General features: G+C 37.2%; 1 protein-coding gene across 2 annotated transcripts in view; it reads left to right on the top strand.

Moving 5' to 3' along the window:
• Nucleotides 1–22,320, top strand: part of LOC127646451 (disintegrin and metalloproteinase domain-containing protein 10-like) — an 88,853-nt gene extending 66,533 nt beyond the window's left edge. The window contains exons 5-16 of one of the 2 annotated variants that reach the window (XM_052130131.1): nucleotides 3,736–3,836; nucleotides 4,468–4,617; nucleotides 4,700–4,792; nucleotides 6,339–6,522; nucleotides 12,599–12,762; nucleotides 13,976–14,159; nucleotides 14,502–14,652; nucleotides 15,921–16,104; nucleotides 16,554–16,662; nucleotides 16,868–17,088; nucleotides 17,232–17,358; nucleotides 19,785–22,320. In XM_052130131.1, coding sequence (XP_051986091.1) covers nucleotides 3,736–3,836; nucleotides 4,468–4,617; nucleotides 4,700–4,792; nucleotides 6,339–6,522; nucleotides 12,599–12,762; nucleotides 13,976–14,159; nucleotides 14,502–14,652; nucleotides 15,921–16,104; nucleotides 16,554–16,662; nucleotides 16,868–17,088; nucleotides 17,232–17,358; nucleotides 19,785–19,891 — 1,775 coding nt within the window. In that variant the 3' untranslated portion in view covers nucleotides 19,892–22,320. Of the gene's footprint in view, nucleotides 1–3,735; nucleotides 3,837–4,464; nucleotides 4,618–4,699; nucleotides 4,793–6,338; nucleotides 6,523–12,598; nucleotides 12,763–13,975; nucleotides 14,160–14,501; nucleotides 14,653–15,920; nucleotides 16,105–16,553; nucleotides 16,663–16,867; nucleotides 17,089–17,231; nucleotides 17,359–19,784 lie in introns of both variants that reach the window. The other variant, XM_052130122.1, reaches the window with a different exon arrangement.
• Nucleotides 22,321–22,430: the final 110 nt, after the last annotated feature.

The raw sequence follows: 22,430 nt of genomic DNA, 5'->3' as shown, positions 1-22,430 counted from the left end.
TTTGCTGAGAGGCTTTCCTCAGGATAAATGTCTAGTTTTGTTCCAATGTCTTTTCAGTTAATGTGCCATATTGATGTAGAATGTTGAGAAGTGGAAAAGCACTGAGAACCGGAATGAAAATGGCATGTTGTCAACAGCATTTTCAAGGTGTTCTTAAGTGCTTAAATGTTTAGATTCTAAATACACCTTTAAGTGTTTCTCAATTTTTACCACATTTTATTCTGATGGAATGATTTTTAAAGTATATACCCTAATAATGGTCCTTCTCTTCAGTCACATCTTTCTCAGCAAGACGTGATGCAACATGTGCTGAATTACATTTATGTTGTTATTTTTTAGATACTTTTAACAAATAAATTAAATGGCAGTTCACCTAAAAATAAAAATACTATTTCTGTCTTTACTCACCCTCAAGCCATTACACTGTCTTCTGTGGAACACAAAAGATGATTTTAGGCAGAATGTTAGTTCCAGTCACCATTCACTGTCACTGCATATTTATACATTTTCTATACAATGAAACTGAATGGTGGCTGGAACTTACTGTACACTCTCCCTAATATCTCCTTTGTTTTCCATGGAAGAAATAAAGTCATAAAGGTTTTATCAGAAATTATCACTTTAAGAATACAAGTCAATACTCAACAGTTACATTAAATGGCCTTTTAATGTTTAAATGCATTGAAAATGTTAACAGATTGAAATCCTAAAAGAGAGAACTTGCTTATAAAATATAATTATATATATAGTTAGGGTTGGGCGATGGCCCCTAAATTGGCAGTTGACGATGTTGACAGTAAAACATCGCGATGGACGATGATATCGTCGGGGGGCGTTTATATAATTTCATATAATTTTCAAAAATTATATGAAAAATTATAATTTCGTTATTTTACTAACCCAACTAATGACTCGTCGGCGCTTTATCAGTAGGTTGCACGACACGTGAAGCATTTTTTTTTTTTTTTTGCTTTCACTTAAGAAGAGTTGTGCACTTTTTATTTTAATATATCTCTTTACATAAATACTATTTTCCACTTAAAAACTATAATTTCGTTATTTTACTATCCCAACTGACTCATCCGCGCTTTCCAATAGGTTGCACGTAAGGGGGAAAAATATTTCTTCCACTTAAGATGAGTTGTGCACTTTTAAGCACTTTTTATTTTAATATATCTCTTTACATAGATATTTTTTTTCTACTGAAAAACTATAATTTCGTTATTTTACTAGCCCAACTAATTAGTACTCATCCGGGCTTTTTAATATATTGCGCCTAAGAAAAAAAAGTCGTCTTTGGGCAGCCTTCTTGCGAAGAGAACAGCCCCACAGCCACGCTCACTGATGAGCAAAAGGTCGAGGCAGAAATGACCATGTACCTGCAGGAAATGGCCATTGATGGGGAAGAGGACGACAAAATGTTTCCGTTCATTGCAAGATTAGCACGGAAATATCTGTGCATATGTGCTACCAGTACTCCATCAGAGCGGGTCTTCAGCACAGCGGGTAGTGTAGTTACTCCAATCCGCAGCTTATTAAAACCAGATAAAGTGAATATGTTGGTATTTCTGGCCAGAAACATCGAAATTTAAACATGGTCTATGGTGAAAGATATTACACTTCTTTACGCATTTTTCGCCATCCGTTGCGGAGCTATTCGATTTTGCATATAATTTTTTAAACGTTCATTTGTGTAGTTCATATGACCACTTTACAATATTTCAATAACATAATTTATTTTGTAGCCTGTGCTGAAGTTAATTGTGCTGCTAATTATAAGTGAAATGTTAATGCCGAGTTTCGGTCTGAGTGTTGTTCCGTTTTCTTGTTCTTTATTTGTTGTTCTTTTATGTTTTAATAAATGTGTGTTATTCATATTCACCTTGTTTCTTTCATTTGATTTGACATTATGGATTTATGGCCAAGGAAATCTTTCTTTAAATGTATTAACCAGACAAAAGTTATTTGATGTACGCTGGTCTGGGTTTATCTTAAACTGCCGCTTCAGTGTATACAAGAGCTCTGTGACAATGAGCAAGATCTGAGACACTACAACTACTAATAATTAATTAATAAAGGCTATTTTCTTGTAGCCTACAACATATTTTAATCTAAATGTACAGTGTAAGACGTTAAAAAAAAGACAAGAAGCTAACAATGTCAAGATCAATATTTGTGTAGCCTGCCTGACACGGTATTTTAACACTTCACGTCTCTGGCATATACTACAGTATTTAAAATGGCATATATGCATTAGTTATATTCTCAATTTAATTTACAGAGCAATCCCTGCAAAGTTTTTAGGGTAACTATAGAAGAGACTAGGATTAGTGAGTCACACTAGCAAGACTCGCAAAAGGGGGCGTGGCATCACGATGGCGGCTCTACATCACTGATCTATGTATATAGATCAGTGCTCTACATCGTGATGTTGGTCAACCATCACCGGCACAACCCTAAAATTAGTTAATATATTTTCATATTATTTATATTAATATTATAGTATTAAAATTACTATATTGTTTATGCGTATTTTTACATACTTAAAATATTCATATTTACCAAACTGACTGATTCACATGGCAGAGAAAATGGCTGTATAGGTCAGTTGGAGCTTCAGAGAGATAGAGATGGCAGATGTAAAAGGTGTTTAAGTGTTTCTCTTCTCCATGCAGTAGTTCTGGTAGAATTTTACACAAATAATTTTAGCTGTTTCTGCCTTTCTTGTCAAAGGTGCAGTAATATGTGGGAGCGATAAGAAAATATTTAGATTTGAAAGGTGGAAAAACTAGATAGCTTCGACATAGTGCACTTGTATGTTAACAGCTTTGCTTTGTTGATTATAAACAGGAGCGATTATCACATCGCTTCATTACAGGGATGTGGTATAACGCCATTCACGCGGTAGAGCTGATTCTAAACTAAAATGAATAAAAGAGTGCAGGAATTCCCCCCATTATGCACGTGGAACATGCTGGGATTATTATATTTGTGCGCAATCCCGTACCAAATTTGTCAGTTATCCTACTTCTCCATTGTGCACACATACTAACAAACATCCTTTGTTGGACTGCAAAACAGAAACGTGACTGTGAGCATGAGGATGCATTTTTGTTTCCTTTTGTTTCATATCACCAATCAACAGCGTGCACTGTAGAAAGTGCGCAGCTGACTGGGGCCTAACGAGTGTTACTTTGCGTAAAGAATATTAATGAACCATGTGAAATTTCAACAGAGGCGCTCATAATTTCATATAGGGGAAACACTGCCTTTAGAGCATGGTGTTAGATTAGTTATCTTGCAACAATTAATCAGTGAAATTGATATGTGTTGTTAATGAAGCTAGTTGACTATTGTTATCGATTAGTTTGGGCTCTATTGCATTTAGAACCTTTGCCAGTTACATCACTCTATTGTAGTGAAACCTGTTAGAGCAAGCGGTAACATTTATATTAAAACTTTTTGCATACAATCTATGTCATACATTTAAATAGCCTTCAATTGGCACATTGTTTGAAGCAGAACACTGAGCAAGAAATGGAATAACAGACTTTTTTAAATCAAATGTTGAAGAAAAACTTGACTTTTAGCGACCTCTTAATCTATTAATCAAAGAAATAATTGACAGAACAGATAATACATTTTCTGAACCGTTGTTCGTTGCAGCCCTATTTTAAACAGAAGATTGCTCTAATGGACTGTTCAAGGTGTGTAACCTGATTTTCCCCCTTCCAGATTACCCTCATAAGTACGGAGCAGAGGGCGGCTGTGCAGACCACTCTGTGTTTGAGAGGATGAAGAAGTACCAGGCGTCTGCAGTGGAGGAGCCCAGCCAGGTCAGCTCCATTACCCCTTCATGCAACTCAGCTGAGAACTGAACCGGTGTTACCAAAAAGCACCATGATTCTGATTTCACAATACAAACAAAAGCAGATGCCCAATACAGAAAACCAACCATCTGGGTTATTTCCTCATTCCCATGATTCTGAAATATATAGAGTGCTACTCTGTACCATTTAGCTCCCCACCAACTTGCCTGAATCCAAATTTTATCAGAGAAAAGTGTGCCGCAAACAGAATTGAAAAATAACTTTTCAAACCAGTTTCCCAAGCACTCCCCCCATCTGCCATAGGTTGTACAAACATTCCTACCTCAAATGCATGCCATTAGTTGAGCCAATCGTGCTGTGTCAGACTGGTCAGAATATTCAGACAAACAGAGCAACATTTTGATAGCGCTGCAGAGCAACAGTGTTGACACTTTAATGTAAAATTAAACTATAAATGGCTTAATTTTAGTTGTCTTCGCATAACGAAACAAAAATGACACACATCAGCTTTAGCTCTGATTTCATATAAATGATTTTGACTATATGCCCAAACATAAAAAATATATTTTTGAGTGCTTTACTTTCAGCCTCTTCAGTTAGGTTCTTATCTGTCCTTCTGCTGTTCCCTTTGCAGCAGACAAACCATGATGAAGAAAGGGCTGATGGGCCAGTGATCCTTAGGAAACGTCGTGCAGCACAGCCAGAGAAAAACACCTGTCAGCTTTTCATCCAGACAGATCACCTCTTTTACAAATACTACGGTACCCGTGAGGCTGTGATTGCACAGGTACACAGAAACTGCAGGTCTTCTAATCACACACTGTGTTTTAAATTGTGCTCTAATTGGGTTGTTCTATTGGGCACTGTAGATTTCCAGTCACGTGAAAGCCATTGACTCCATCTACCAAAGTACTGATTTCCAAGGCATCCGCAACATCAGCTTCATGGTGAAGAGAATCAGGGTGAGTGTGTGATTCTCATTAGTAGCTGTTTCTCCACTGCTGGAACTTTTCCTAGTTCCTGGAACTGTTTCAGGTTCACCACATGAACTAGTTCCAATTGGAACTAAAACCTGAACTAAAAAAGGAACCTTTTTAATACCTGCTCCCAGGGTTGGTACTTTTCTTGCAAAGTGGAATTATTTGGGTAAAGTCAGAACAGCAAACGATGCTTTGCTAAAAATGCGTTTTAGCCATCAGGCAGCCGATATCAGGCATTTTTAAAAATCTGGTTAGTAAACGTCATAAAAACATTTGGGTTGGTGCAATTGTAGACTTTTCAAATTGAAATGGATAGATGGTCAGGCAATACTGTACAGGATCAGGAGTTTGCAACAATGCTCATAAACAATGTGTACAAATAGTCTGATTGCCTCATGAAGTTGGGCTTTGATGACATTTAACTTTGTAGATTGAAAATAAAGAAAATTAAACAAGACTACAAGAGAATAAATGGTCATAAAATAATTAACTTTACGTCTGTACGTTGTATTATGTGCAGTATATAGTATGCTCGTTCTAGTGTTCAGTGCTTTTTTGCTTACCTTTTTGCACTGCTTACTTTGTTTGCACATTTTAAGGCTTCACTGTTTGTATTAAGCACTAATAAAGATGTTTTTATTTGACCTCAAGGCAATTAAGTGAACTTTAAATTTGTCTTGTGAACAGTGCTATATTTGAATCACAGCATTGATTGAATTGCTAGTTGAAATCAGTGTTTGGTAACTCCATACTTGATAGTTTCAATTGGCATTGTTTATTGGAAGCACACATATGATCATGAAAAGTTATTATAAAGCAACAAACAAAATGCAGTTGAGTCCAGATGAAGGTAACATTACAGCCGTTTTTGCTCTTGGCTCTATTGCTTGATCTTTGGCTACTTAAGATGTTACATACATCCCACCAAGGGATCTAGTATAGATCCTACTTACAGTGCCTGATTCTGCAGTCTGTCTACAGTATTGAATGTATTACATCCCCTAGGGTTGGATGCAATAAAGAGAAGGGAGATGTGCTCCCTGCACAACCATCAGACTAAAAACACAGAAAGACAATGATCATAAATCCAATATTTGATTTTTTGGAAGTAAAGGTTTGGAAAAATAAGCAGAAGGTATTTGGCTTCAGGGTAACTCCTGGTCCAAAACAATAAACAAAACCGCTTCAAAGGAGAAAATATCTAACCTGAAAAAGGACATAAAATGCTATTAAATTAACCTAACTTCACTAACAAAAACGTGGAGCTTGGAGAAATCCGACCAACCCGGAGTCATAACAGGTCGCATCTGACAGGCAGCATGTGGATTTTATAAGCCACACAACCAGGAACAGCCAATGGCCAATGTTAAGGTGGAGCAAACAATTTGCGAATCAGCTGCACATGGAACATACACTCAGTGTGCAAATGAAACTCAAACACAGAGAGAGAGAGAAAGAGCAGAACAGCAAAACTGCACAAAACACTGAACGTAATAGAATGAAGTCTGTTTATGTGTTTCTGTTTCAGATCAACACCACACTAGATGAAAAGGATCACTCCAATCCTTTCCGGTTTGCCAACATTGGTGTGGAGAAGTTTTTAGAACTCAATTCAGAGCAGAATCACAATGACTACTGCCTAGCCTACGTGTTCACAGATAGAGACTTTGATGATGGAGTCCTGGGGCTGGCATGGGTCGGTGCTCCTTCAGGTATGATCTGAGATATTCACACAAGGTCTCCCCAACATCTCCTGAGAGGTTGTCTGGCTGCTAAGTATAACAGGGTGTGTGTGTGTGTGTGTGTGTGTTTGTGTGTGTGTGTGTGTGTGTGTGTTGTGAACTAAGTCAGTAGCTTCTAAAATGAAGGATTTGGAAAGAAATCTTGACATCAGTTCCACATTAATGAGTGTTATGAGAGAAGCTTGTTCATGCAAGAAAGTGCGTTGTTAACAGTGCAAGATCTCGTGTGAACATGCTTGCGACTGTGGACAAGCCTCTTATAGCACTCATTGGACAATTTTTGCTGGAAAAAGTGACTTAAATATTGGGTTTGTTTGCTTATCGTTAGATGACTTTATATATGACACACAGTTGCATAGACTACTTTTATGATACTTTTGGGTCCTTTTTTAAGCTTTGAAGTGAGGCACTATCCACTGCTATTGGATTGAAAAGAACTGGGATATTAATTTAAACATCTCATTTTGTGTTCTGCACATGAAAGAAAATGATACAACTTCGGGACAACATAAGGGTGAGTACGTTTTGATAGAATTTTCCATTTTTGGATGAACGTCCTTTAACCTCGTCACATGGCTTGCCAATACATTTCTCAATCTCTCAGTCTCTGATAAGACTGTGTGTGTCACAGTCACAACACTGTGTATGTGTGTGTAGGAACAGACACACTGGCCAAAAAAATCTCTGTAATAATAAGCCTTTTGTCCTCACACACCTTCAAACACTCCTCTTCTCTCAAATATCATTGAGTCTATATTGTTTAGCATTTACCATGATACAATTGTTTCCAATTCAGGTTGTTCCATTTCAAATAGAAAAACTGCATTAGTCCCAAGGTTAAGAGCAGTTCAGACTAGGGCTGAAATACTATCATGTTATCGACAACGTCGACAATAAAAATGTAGTCAAAAATGTTTGTTGTCGAATAGTCATTTGATCTCATTTAACATAAAATGAGATCACATTAAACTCTAATGATGAAGCGCGAGAGGAGCACTGCAGTTCATGCCTGACTGAGGAGAGAAAGAATTACACAGATCACAGCCAGATGCACTCTGAACTTTCCAAACCGCTTCAGGTGATGAAGATCGCAAAAACGTATGGAATTATACAAAATAAGTAAATATAGAAGCACTCTCATTGTGGAATATGTGGAGCTGGTGCTGCCACTCTGCTGAAGCAAAACTTGCGTCTTTAAATGAAACACCCGGCCTTACATCTTAAATGCAGTTATATTTAATGCGTTATAGCTTTATTAAAGTTCAAAATGCAGTTATATTTAATGCGTTATAGCTTTATTAAAGTTCAAATAATACAGCAGCAGATCATGTAAATAACTACAAACTCTGAAACTGGCATTTCTCTGAGTGGTCAGCGCCTCTTCTATATGTTGCGCGTGTCCCGATCTAAGTTGATACATTGAAACTGCATCTGGCTGATACACACTCCGTCATGGGGATGCTCGTCCCTCAAGCGCGCACGATTAATGCAACTAGATTGTAACGTGATGGCTTGCAACTTAATGTATCATAATACAGCATATGTGTCACTGTGGATTTCTTATCATGAAGAAAATTGGCATTATGCAGCTTTATTAATACGAGTTTGTTTTTTTGTGAGTTGAAGATGGATTAAAGTGAACAGAAAGCTGAGAGAGGAAGTCTTTGCCCCATTTTACACAAAATATGTTTTTGATTTGTTTTTGTTTTGGTGTGTTTTCCAATATAAATATCTAAAACACCTTTCAAACAATGTACATTTACTTTAGCAGCTATACTGCAGAAGTAACATTTTTAATCTGAGAATGTAATATAATATTAAAAATACAAATATTTTAAAATATCAAAAAATCCTTTGAAAAATCCTTCCACCTGAAAAGCAGCATAAAAGATATTTAGTCTTGCTTTTAGAGAATAGATCTTGATAGAAGTATATTTTGTCTTTACTGAACTCGCAGAATTATAACCAAGTGAAAAAATACACTTGTATACAAAATACACACTGTATTTTTAAGAGACATTCTCTAAAAGCAAGTTTAAATATCTTATATGTTGCTTCTCAAGTAAATGTATCTTTTTTTTTAAGGATTTTTTAGACCATTTTAAATGGAAACAAGACAAAAACACTTGATAACAATAGGATTTTTTGCAGTTAATTTTTTACTGAATTAAACTTAATAAAGTTTTTTTCCCCTTAATTCTGTGAATGTCATTTAGAGATATTTTTAGGGCATGAGCACCGATGGTGCAAGGACCCTATTGATCTTCTTGGAGTTTATAATTTTTTCCCCAAATGAATCGCATTTTTGAGGGTCTAAACATATTCGAAAACTCAAACTTTGCACATGCATCAGAAGTGGCAAGAATTTATATCTGATGTGGGTTTCAGAATTAGGTGTGGCAAAATGGCTCAATAACGCCACCTACTTTCAACGATGTGTGCTTTACGCTACGTTTCACCTACATGTACGAAAATTGGTACGCATGAGGTTAAATTGCGAAGCTTTTGAGTTTTCATTGAAGGGCGTGTCCGTGGCAGCTTGACAAAGTTTGCTGTGAAACGTATCATATTTTTGAGGCCTGAACATACTCGAAAGATTGCACACACCTCAAAATTGGCACGAATTTACATGTGATACTGGTTTTAGAATTAAATGTTGCAATATGGTTCGATTGTGCCATCTACAACATTTCAACGAAGCAGCCCTCATCCGACGTTTCACATACAGCAGCCCTCATCCCACGTTTCACATACACATAAGAAAATTGGTAGGCATTTGTAACATGCATCAAAACATACAAAACACACACATATCCTAAACCCAACAGGAAGTCAGCCATTGTGATTTTTCTCTTTACTTTTTGCTAAATTTTTGCCATTTCCAGGCCTCATACTTTAATACCATTTACTCCTAGAGATTTAATCAGATCAACATCATATTTGGTCACTCTAATCTAAAGGCCTTTGCGATGCAAAATGTTTCTCAAAAGTTTTCTTTGATTTCTCAATTTTAAGTTATTTCCATAGTGCCACCTACTGGCAACAGGAAGTTACATGTTTTGATGTATAGTTATAAAAGTCATATTTGTTGTGAAGTAATAAGTGTCTTACCTCAGATAAAAGGAACTTTCCAGTCAGACGCGGCCTACTAAACTGCCTGAGAAAAACACGTAGTCTTGTTTAAATGTCTGCTGTGATATAAGATTCTGTCAGGCTGTATGTCAGTGTCATTATTCTGATGTTATTTCCCTATATTTGATCAAATTTGTTGTGAAATAAAAAGCCTTTACTTCCTTAACTCTCCTGTTCTCTCAAAATGACATACAAATGCATGACCTGAAGAATGAAATACATTGTAACATAAAAAGTGCTACAAAGAGCTAAAAAAAATGTATGACGTTCCCCTGGCACAGCAGACCCAACGTGCGAGGGCCCGTTCGTCGCTGCTTGCAGCTTTAATTAAAAGATGATTTTGTCCTCTATATTGTTAGTAAGCACATTTAATACAACCTTTTACGTCAGGGCTTAGGCTGAATAATTGTTTAAGAGCTAATGATTAACCGTTGCAATAATCGCAGAATAGTCGAATAATCGTTATATTAGTCGATTATCAAAACAATCATTAGTTGCAGCCCTAGTTCAGACAAGGATAGAGCTGCAGTCCTGCCTTGCATCCTGAACAGCCCAGTTATGCTTGATTCAAACCATGCTAATGGTCTTTTCACATGTTTGCCTTTTCTTTACACACCTTTGAATTGAGAGATTATTTTCATCAGATTGTGTGTTTGTGTGTGCACGCGTGCCTGCGTGTGTGCGTGTGTGTGATTCTATTAATGCCTTCATGTTGCTAGGTAGGCATGCATCTCTCTCCCCTCTTTAGCTGAAACAGACTGAGATCAACCTGAGGACTTCACTTTTCTTCCTGCTGTAACACACACTTGCCAAATACAGCACTTTTATTAACAGATACACACATTAACAGCAGAGGTGTAACAGCTTGATGGATACACAAAATGTTGCTGATAAATTCAAATTAGAAGTGTTTGCTCAAGTACGTTTTTTAAATGAATGACATGGTGTATTGAGCATTTATGTAAACACAGAGGTTCACGTTTAAACACATTTATATTATGAATTTTGGGTATCACTGTTTTGAAATGAACATTTTACAGAGAACATCATTATTATGAGATCTTTAATTCAGCAAAATGCAGAATTGTTTCATTGGTTCTTTGGCATTTGGCACTGTTCTGAGGGGAATACACACACATATTCACCAACACTGCAACGATCAATAATGGTAAATTAGCATAGTAAAAGTTGGTTGCTTTAATCCCACTTTGGCTATCTGTCAGTAGGGAGACCAGAAATTACTGTCTTAGTGAAACACTGACTGAGTGAACAGAAAAAACGAATCTGTGTGCGTGTGCAGGGGTGTGTGTACCTATGCAGGGAACATAGTTAATGAAAATGAATTCACACTTGCTCACATGTTGTTTCGGTTCAATCTTCTGCCACAAATGTAGTCATTAAAGGAATGTTCCGTGTTCAATAAAAGTTAAGCTCAATAGACCGCATTTGTGACATAATGTTGATTACCACTTCACTTTTCTTTAAAAAAGCTAAAATCTTGGTTCCAGTGAGGCACTTACAATGTAAGCGAATGGGTTCAATCTGTAATTGTTTAAATACTCTCGGTTTCAAAAGTATAGCCACAATGCACATTTATTTTTTTTGAACTTGCATTACTGGTAAAGTGCAAAGTGTTGTGTGATCACCCTGTGATTTGTCTGGATTGAGATCACCCTTTATTTCTACACTTAATATCAGTTTGCTTCAGCATAATTGTCTCTGTAATAAGTGTACTTTAATAAAGGTCCATGAACTTTTAACATGCTTTGGATTGCCAGATCTCAAGGGACACAAACCACTCTATCAGAGCTTTAAACTTGCACAATTTTTAAATATTCCTGTCAATGTAATAATACATTTGTTAACTCTCTCTCCACTGCGAAAAGGCTCATCAAACATGTTTGAAATTTCTTGATCTCAAAAAGGATAATGTAATACAGCAACTCTTTGTTCATTGACGAGGCAGCTTGTGCTGTTTGGTGCTACTTAATGTGTGCAAACCTTTTCAGTGATTAACTTTTGCCTTTTAATAATATTTAACTCTTTACCAGTCATTCATGCCAGATAAACTATCTATACAGTAATATTACTCTGCCCTTTTTAGGTTTTTCTAAAGCATGATGGAAAGTTACGTTGTAGATCAATACTTGAGACAAGTGCTGAATGGTCCCATCATTCAGAAATATCCTTCAGAAAATGTTGCCTCATGCATTAGAATGTGTAGCCTAAGCAACTAGTTCTCCAAGCTCAAGAAATATGAATTGACATTCTTTAAGAATTACAAGAACATCTCAAAGAAAACGATGAGTCTCCTGTGAACTATTTAAACTCCAGTATGGCTTCTGTGCCAAAAACTGCCAACCTCTGCTCTAAAGTAGAGTCGACTCAGTTGGTTGAAATAGGAGTAATCTAGCTTTGTTGTGTTACACTGCTCACTTCTAGTGTAAAGTGGGAGTCAGAGATTTCAACTATTGGTCATTTACTGCAGGTCATTTCTCTCTCTGGAGCTGTGACTAATAAAGCTTAAATTACTTTCACACTAACTGTCTTGGGCTGTTTGCTTAAATTAAAACTTTTCCACATGCTTTTGAGTGAAAGAACAGAGTGTAGGTGAATTTAGCTTTAAAACTGATTTATATATATATATATATATATATAGTATATATATATATATATATATGTATATATATATGTGTGTGTGTGTATGTGTGTATGTATGTATGTAGAAATCTGTATATATTTATATTATTACATTTTATCATTTCATTTTATCATCATAGTTCCATTAACGTATATCTTTTCTAAATTCACGAATTATGGATGATGAAGCACCATAATAACATCTTTTCTTTAATCATCTTTGTCCATCTCTTTAATTTATTTTTCATAATTCTGCTCTTGCATTTTGTTTCAGGGAGCTCTGGTGGGATCTGTGAGAAGAATAAACCGTACTCTGATGGGAAAAGGAAGTCTCTGAACACTGGCATCATCACAGTGCAGAACTACGCTTCACACGTTCCCCCTAAAGTCTCTCACATTACCTTTGCTCATGAGGTTGGACACAACTTCGGCTCTCCGGTAAGCCTTTACTGCTTAATGTGCTCTAGTGCCTGCTTTGCACCATGTTCTGGACAGACTTTCCTAGTGACCTGACCTGGTGTTTGCTCTGTGATCTGTGCACTCAACTCACTTTGGTTAAAAATCATCTGCTTAGAATGTAAATGTAAACATACACTGGCAGCCAGAAGTTTGGATTAATGTACATATTTAGCTGTTTTGGAAGGAAATTGGTATTTTAATTCACTATAGTGGCATTCAACTGATCACAAAGTATAGTCAGGACATTACTGATGTAAAAAAAACAGCACCATCACTATTTGAGAAAAAAAAAAAACTTTTTTGGATCAAATCTAGACAGGCCCATTTCCAGCAACCATCACTCAAACAATTATCCTTGAGTAATTGGGCTAAATTGCTCATTTGATCATAGAAAATCACTTGCCATTTTATCAAGCACAGTTGAAAGATATTTGGTTCGTTAAATGAAGCTTAACATTGTCTTTGTCTTTGTTTTTGAGTTGTCACAGTATGTAATAGACTGGCATGTCTTAAGGTCAATATTAGATAAAAAAAATTGCAAAAAAGAAACCACTTTCTCTAGAAACTTGTCAGTCAATCATCGTTTTGAGGAATGAAGGCTATACAATGCTTGAAATTGCATACAAACTGAAGATTTCATACAAAGGTGAACACTACAGTCTTCAAAGACAAAGGACAACTGGCTCTGACAAGGACAGAAAGAGATGTGGAAGGCCAGATGTACAACTAAACAAGAGGATAAGTACATCAGAGTCTCTAGTTTGAGAAACAGACGCCTCACATGTCCTCATCTGACAGCTTCATTGAATTCTACCCGCTCAACACCAGTTTCATGTGCAACACTAAAGAGGAGACTCAGGGGTGCAGGCCTTATGGGAAGAATTGCAAAGAAAAAGCCACTTTTGAAACAGAAAAACAAAAAGGAAAGATTAGAGTGGGCAAAGAAACACAGACAGATAATTGGAAAAGAGTGTAAGGTACATGGTACATAAGCCAGCAACGTCTTGTCGCTTTATCACATTAGGCCTGGTCAGGACACTGGGTGTGAGATGTTTCTAGTTTCTGCAAAATGCATATAATATATATGAGTTGAAGAGGAGGAGAATATTTTTTTTGTGATTATTCCTAGTGTATTTGTATCCTTGTTGCTGATGACATCTTTTCTCTCTTGCTTCGTCTTTCTCTCTTCCAGCATGACTCAGGTCTTGAGTGCACACCAGGTGAGTCTAAGACTCAGGATCAGAAAGAGAGAGGCAACTACATCATGTATGCAAGAGCCACATCAGGAGACAAGTACAACAACAACAAGTTCTCCATCTGCAGCATTCGCAACATTAGCCAGGTGCTGGAGAAGAAGAGATTCAGCTGTTTCGTTGGTGAGCTTTCAGTCAACTACAACAAAATACCAAAGCATGTGTCAGATTCCCTGGCACAATGAAAGTAAAAGAGTGTCAATTTTAAAATGATCAACATAAAATGGTGTGGTGTAATTGGTTAAAGCTCAGGGGCTGGTAACTGGAAGATATCTGTTTCGATCCCTGCGAGGAGCGATCAGGCATGTAAAAGTTTTGGAATCAAATTCCACCACCTCTGGTTGTGTATGCAATGATAAATAATTAAATATAGCCATCTTCATCTTTCTTCTAATGTATCACTTTATATCTCTCTCTATTTGCTTGTTCTATTCACCTCTCTGTCTCCCTCACTATCTTGTCCAGAATCTGGTCAGCCCATCTGTGGCAATGGTTTAGTTGAGGTTAATGAGCAGTGTGACTGTGGATACAGCGATCAGTGTAAAGACCAGTGCTGCCATAATGCCAATGAGCCAGATGGGGTAAAGTGTACACTGAAGACAAATGCTCGATGCAGGTGCGTAAGAAGGACCTTCATGGTCTGATCTAACATCATAACAATCATGAACATAAACGTGTCATCAGAAAGATAAAACACTGACCTCATTACCAGTTTGTTAATATGTTTTATGTACACTAAGGCTGCTTGAAATGATTGATGTATTCTGCAATTAAGTAATGTGGCAAATGCTCTATACTTTCCATTTATTAATCCCCATGGGGGCAATTTGAATCAGGGCTACAGAGGTGCTTCACAAAAACATAAGAAAGCAGAATGTAGGGCGCAGAATGTAAGAATGTAGTTTTAGTTTGTTAGTTTTAAATTCTCTCTTCCCCTCTCTTTGCATTTTATAGTTCCATTCAGTTTATCTCTAAAATTAAAATTAAGATTGTTTATCAAATATATACACAAAAATAAATAAATATGGTTTTATATATTACATAGGCGGATAGCCTAAGGCTAGTGCATTTTTAACGATTACTAAACACTACGTAGGTACTGCCCAAGGGGAAACGGCTCAAATTAAGAATGTGAAGGATGCGTATCATCTTCCTTGATATTGGGAGAAATCTTTATCACCTGCTTAATGCTGGTATTTGTTCTTTAGAGACAGAGAAGAAAACCAGAATACAAAAGAAAAACACAAAATACTTAAATGAATGTAATATAAAATGTCATAAGGATAGACTGAATGAGTATAGTTTCCTCAGCATATTTTGGGTCTTTTCCAAAACCTTCGAGCATCCTACAGAGGCAGCATTTTAAGACATCATAGGCATGCTCCTGACGCAAAAGCTGTTCCAAAAGGTAGATATCTTAATTATGCTGCCTCCTAAGATATCTTGTTTTGGCCAAATTTTGACTATGATTTAAGCAGTAATTTAGCAATAATTTAATTCATTCTGTGCCATAGATATCCATTTAAAATATTTTGTATTTGCCTTACCTTAACAAACATTATTACAATATAAAATGCAATACAATATAATATAATGCTTAAAAGATGCTTAAAAGAAACTGGTGCACAGCTCATATCCACCATTGAACTCAGCTACACTGAATAACCACACGGTTGGACATCACAGTAATTTAATATTTTAATTGGCGTGAATAATCGCAGTTACAACATCAAGGGCAATAATCAACAATTATGATTTTTGCTATAATCATGCAGCCCTAGGTTTTATATATTTTTTTACATTTTGCAAAAATTTTACTTTAATTGTAATTGCATAAAACATTGCTTACAGCATATTTAATTTTGCAATAATGTTCTCCTGCAGTCCCAGCCAGGGTCCATGCTGCACGCCGGAGTGTATCTTTAAGGGTAGCAATGTGAAGTGTAGGGATGAATCTGAGTGTGCTCTTGAGGGCAAGTGCAATGGAATCACTGCCCAGTGCCCCACCTCAGTACCCAAAGAAAACTTCACAGCCTGCCACTCAGATACTCAAGTCTGCCTTAATGGGGTATGTGCTGCCTCATGACCCTTGTTTGAGTTTGCATGTATTTTTACCGTTGTTTGTGTAATAGCTGTCTTTGTGTTTTAAGAAGATTTTGTAAGGCCTAGCACACTACAAAACAGAAGGTTGTTGCCTTGTGCACATTTTAAGACCCACCGTTTCTTGTTTTTGTGTTGGTGTACACAACTTATCAAGACTAGTAATGTCAATTACAAGATAATTTTCCTCCCGACTAGTTGCAGCTTGACTCACAACTCACAAGTGCACACACTAGAAGAACATGTGCTGCAAGTTAACTATGATCCAGGGCTTCTTGTTGCAGATTATTTTCAGATTTAAAACATGTAAGGGCAACGAGATTCCATCTTGTAGTGCACACATGGCCTAAAGCAAATGATTAACGTATGTATGATATATATATATATCTCTGAGAATGTCCCTTCCCCCTCTCTCAGGGTTGTTCTGGCTCTATCTGTCAGAGGTTTGGTCTTGAAGTGTGTACCTGTGCCAGCGAGGAGGGGAAAGACGACACTGAGCTGTGTCATGTTTGCTGTATGAAGACGGGTGAGTAATGCATGCAAACTCAAGCACAACACTGACAATTCTCCTAACCTGCATTTCAGCTTTCATCAGATATTCATAACCAACAACTTAAATCAAGTAATTTTCTTTGTCATAAAACATCTGAGAAGTTTACTCCTAAAAATAAAGTAATTTTATGGATGCATTTTATTTTAACTATCTTAACTATCTGTCTCTTTCTTTGTAGGTGAGCCTAGTACCTGCAGCAGCACTGGCTCAGATAAATGGGCAATGCACTTTAATAGAAAGAGCACCATGTTGCAGCCCGGCTCTCCTTGTAATGATTTCAAAGGCTACTGTGATGTCTTTATGAAGTGTAGACTAGTGGATGCTGATGGCCCCCTGGCCAGGCTTAAGAAGGCCATCTTCAACCCTGAGCTTTACACGAGCATTGCAGAGTGGATAGTGGCAAGTGGTTCATTTACAGTATGATCTTCAAATACTCGTTCTGTGCGTTTGTTTGTGGGCTCAATCAGGTGTTTTGTTCTCTTAAAGATATAGTCTCTTTTAACTGTCATTGATCTCATGAGGAGTGTTTGGTTGTGTTTCAGGAACACTGGTGGGCAGTGCTGTTAATGGGGATTGCTCTCATCATGCTCATGGCTGGATTCATCAAGATCTGCAGTGTGCACACACCAAGCAGCAACCCTAAATTGCCCCCACCCAAACCTCTGCCAGGTAATGTCCCCTAAATTACCCCCATCTAAACCAACACCAGGTAATATACTACCAGTTCAAACCACTGCCAGGTAAAATACCCCAGATTACACCAAAATATCCAATCTAAAACACTGCCAGGGTAATCTGTCTGGGGGTAATCTGATACACCAGATTACCCCAGACTATCAACTCCAAACCACTGCCAGGAAATTTACATTTACATTTATTCATTTGGTAGACGCTTTTATCCAAAGCGATTTACAGTGCATTTATTACAGTGACAATCCCCCCCCCCAGAGCAACCTGGAGTTAAGTGCCTTGCTCAAAGACACAGTGGTGGTGGCTGTGGGGATCGAACCTGCAACCTTTTACTTACCAGTTCTGTGCTTTAGCCCACTACACCACCACCAAAACCAAACTACTGTCTTGTAATATAGCCCAGACTACCTACTACAAATCACTTTCAGGTAATATAACCCAGATTAACCCCAAACTACCCAATTCAAACCACAGACAGTTAATATACACCAGATTACTCCAAAATACCCAATCTGAACCACTCCCGGTAATATACCCCAGATTACTCAAAAATACCTAATCCGAACCACTCCCAGGTAATATACCCCAGATTACTCCAGACTACCCAGACCAAACCCCTCCCAGGTAATATACCCCAGATTACTCTAAAATAACTAGTCCGAACCACTCCCAGGTAATATACCCCAGATTACTCCAGACTACCCAGACCAAACCACTCCCGGTAATATACCCCAGATTACTCAGAAATACCTAATCCGAACCACTCCCAGGTAATATACCCCAGATTACTCCAGACCAAACCACTCCCAGGTAATATACCCCAGATTACTCCAAAATAACTAGTCCGAACCACTCCCAGGTAATATACCCCAGATTACTCCAGACTACCCAGACCAAACCACTCCCAGGTAATATACCTCAGATTACTCAAAAATAACTAGCCCAAACCACTCCCAGGTAATATACCCCAGATTACTCCAGACTACCCAGACCAAACCACTCCAAGATAATATACCCCAGATTACTCCAGACTACCCAGACCAAACCACTCCCAGGTAATATACCCCAGATTACTCCAGACTACCCAGACCAAACCACTCCCAGGTAATATACCCCAGATTACTAAAAAATAACTAGCCCAAACCACTCCCAGATAATATACCCCAGATTACTCCAAAATAACTAGTCAAAACCACTCCCAGGTAATATACCCCAGATTACTCCAAAATACCCAATCCGAACCACTCCCAGGTAATATACCCCAGATTACTCAAAAATAGACCATAGGAACCACTCCCAGGTAATATACCCCACATTACTCCAAAATACCTAATCCGAACCACTCCCAGGTAATATACCCCAGATTACTCCAAAATACATAATCTGAACCACTCCCAGGTAATATACACCAGATTACTCAAAAACAATTTGTCCGAACCACTCCCAGGTAATATACCCCAGATTACTGCAAAATACCCAGTCTCGACCACTCCCACGTAATAAACCCCAGATTCCTCCAAAAAAACAAACAGTCCAAACCACTCCCAGGTAATATAACCCAGATTACCCAATCCAAAACTACTGCCAGGTAATATAACCCAGACTACACAATCCAAACCAATGCCAAGTAGTATACACCAGATTACCCACCCCAAACTACTGCCAGGTAATATATAACAGATTAACCCCAAACTACCTTGGCCAAACCACTTGTGCAATTGTGATCAGTAATCAGCCGAGTAGTAATGAGAACCACTGCATACAGGCATTTGAAATTAAACATTGCTAAAGAACACACTAGTGGATATGGTACTGATCGCGGTTAAAGAGGGTTATAATTCCTATTTCTTTAACCTGACTGGAGCATAGTTAACCAGAACACACTGTGACCTATGACATGTTCATGGCCAGCCAGATCTTCCATTTAACAGATTATTTCAGTATGAAAGACTTCATGACTATGATCAAGAGTATATGATCAGTATGCATAATCTGTTCCTTAATGTATTTTTACCAAAAACCAAACATGGCAGTTCTCAGTTGATAGCAGGATGATAAACATTCTTACTGACCACAAGTGCTTGGAATTACTTTCCCATGAGCTTCAGCCAAGTAATCAACCTCTATCCTCTGCACAGTCAAACACAGTCTGAAAAATCCTGTAAGATTTTCTAGAAAAACAACTTGAATGGATGTTTGAAGTACAGCATGACTGCAGAAGACTTGTTTAATCATCACTATACAAAAAAGCAAGAAATTGTACTCAATGCCAGTCAGAATCCCAGTGTTTGAATGTGTTTACCTGTGGATCTAGTTTACTTTTCCGAGATCAATGCTAATTCAAATGTAGTACAACAGAAATGTGGTGATTAATCATACATGCATATGTGTGTTACTCCCTCTAGGCACACTGAAGAGAAGAAGAGCCCAGAACCCCACTGCACAGACTCAGCCACAGCGCCACAATCGGCAGCAGAGAGAGAACTATCAGATGGGCCAGATGCGACGCTGAGCCAGTCTCATCATTGCCTTGGTTCTTCCTAGTGCCTACAGTGGGAAACACTTCACTCCAAAGAGTTACCTGAATCAATCAATAAGCCCCATCTACAAACTAAAAAAAACTATCTACAAACTAAGAAAAATAAAATATACCACATGGACTTAAAAAATACTTCAGAAAACAGCAGTTTTTAAAAGTTGTAAGAAGCCACTGCTCGGGGAGCCAGCAAAGCTTTTGTTGCATAGATCAGAGAAAAATTCAGAAGCTAGTGATGAGGAGGAAGTGGACAGAATTACAGTTTTAATTTTTTTTTTCTATTGTCTTTTTCTTTCTTTAGTGACATGATAAAGCATTTTCCTCCCCACTGTTTTTGACCCTTTTTCATCTTTTTACCTTTTTATTGCTTGGAATTACCACCCTCCTGTGGAGCTCGCAAAACGGCATGATGATGTGAAGTTACATGGGCCAATCAAGGAAAGTGAGCGAGAACTCTTTATAGAGACCCATTTTCCAATGTGTCATCAAGATGTTTTTTAAAAAATACAAGCAAAAGGATTACTACAAATTCAAGCTTTTATTTTTAGTCTCCCTCAGTGCTGTTGTACAGATATTACAATGTACTTTAGTTTTTTATGTAATTTTTTTTCTGCTGTTAAATAATTATAATTAAGGTTTTGATTGACACTCAGGATATAATAAGAGAGCACAGAGAGTTTCTATTGTTAGAAGGCCTTTTACCAGACTCACTTAGGTGAAAGAAACATGTGTTTGTGCATAGCATTTTCATATTTGTTAGCATGTTTTTTTATTATTATTATTATTTCTTGCAATGCAAAAAAAATCTTCTTGCATTGTCAGTAGATGATGAACAACCACTAAAGAATTAAAGTTCTTCATTCCATGCAGGTAAGGGAATTAAAATAAGAGGGAGTTTGGGTTAAAAAAAAAGATCTTTGCCACTTGTCACAATCTACTGAGAATGGCTTTGTTACTTTGTATTACCCAGTAACGCAGTGTTCCCTCCGAGAGACTGGAAAAAAGATTGTACGGTATCTTTTCTCAGTAGACAGACTCAAGAAAAGATAAGCACAACATCACAGATCATTTTTTTTTCTTGATATAAACAATGATTTTTTTTCCAATGAGATGTTGGCAACATGAAAGTGCAGACAAATACACAAATGGAATGTCGCTGTACTTGTCTCGGTTGTGTGCATCAGTTGAAAGGCTGGGATAAAGAGAGAGCTAATAGAAGCAATCTGTAGAGTCTATAGTCTTTTTACACGCTAATTAATATTTACACAAAGGAGTTTTTCTTATCATTCATCAGGTATTACCCTCTGTTATAGACAGAAGGTCCAGCCTAGCACCCTATATAATCAACACATGCCTTGTATTGCCTATATAGATCACTAATATAGTGCACAAAAATTCACAGTTAGCCCCTTGATTCATTTATTAATGTAATAGTTTGGTTTTCCTGACTAAGTAGACCTAATTATCATTAAGAATCACTATCCACAGTGCAGTTCTATTTAGAAGTAAGTAAGTTCTGTAATTTAAAAAACAACATATCCTCTTTGGCTGATTTTCCAGATATGCGTGTAGACCCAGGGTAAACCTTATTTTCAGCATAGAAGCATCACTGTGTATTGTAGTCTAGGTTTAACATCAGAGAACAAAGTTTGATTGTCTTCTGTATATCTCTTAGAAAGGCAGAGGTTTTGAACTATGAATACATCAGAAATCTCAAGTCATTCTTAAAGAAGATTTATCATATTGTTTCAGTTTATGTTGAACATCATCCTTTTTTTAATGGTGTGACCGGGTGTCCAGAGTTCAGACGTCTGCATCTTCTCAAGCTGCAATCTTTGAATCTGTTGAGGATCTGCATTTCAACAACAGGTCATACCAAACACATGGATGGTTTGCTTGTGTTTTAAGACGGGCATTCCCATCTCCCAGTCCTTTGGATCTAAATCATCACCTCATTTCTATATGTCTCTTTAAATGCTGATGGTACAGGGGTTTTTAGTTCACTTTGACTGCTCTGATTGCGATTAGCCTCAAAGTAATCAATCATTTATGTGTTATTCTGTGGTAAAGGGGTTTGGGTGAATGGGAACAGGATTATTTGTTAGTGGGTTTTTTTGGGTTTAGTTTTTTTGGTCTTGCTTTAAGATTATGAGTAATGTGCACTAATATGCAAGCATGGTGTGTATGGATGAAATTATGAAAAACAAGATGGAGAAATGTCTAATACTACTGTTTGATTTTAATGTGCGCTGTTTTATACAGTATCGTTTTGGCTTCTTTTTTTCTACCTTTTCCCCCCTCTGCACTTACATTTGAAAGTGTTTACTAAATACAAAGTATCATGCAACAACATGTATTTTTTTTAAGTTCTTGAAATGCATAAATAAAATAGCCTTGATCAGAAACTCTTCTCACTATTTGTGTGGATATAAATGCTATTAATTGCCTGTAAGCTCTTTTTGTTTTTTGCTATTTTTATTATTGCCTAGTGCAATATAATATAAAAATAACTGCT

The sequence above is a fragment of the Xyrauchen texanus genome, chromosome 1, assembly GCF_025860055.1.
Source record: "Xyrauchen texanus isolate HMW12.3.18 chromosome 1, RBS_HiC_50CHRs, whole genome shotgun sequence".
Classification (NCBI taxonomy): Eukaryota; Metazoa; Chordata; class Actinopteri; order Cypriniformes; family Catostomidae; genus Xyrauchen; species Xyrauchen texanus.
Note: the sequence above shows the minus strand (reverse complement) of the source record. Positions and strands in the feature narration are given on the sequence as shown.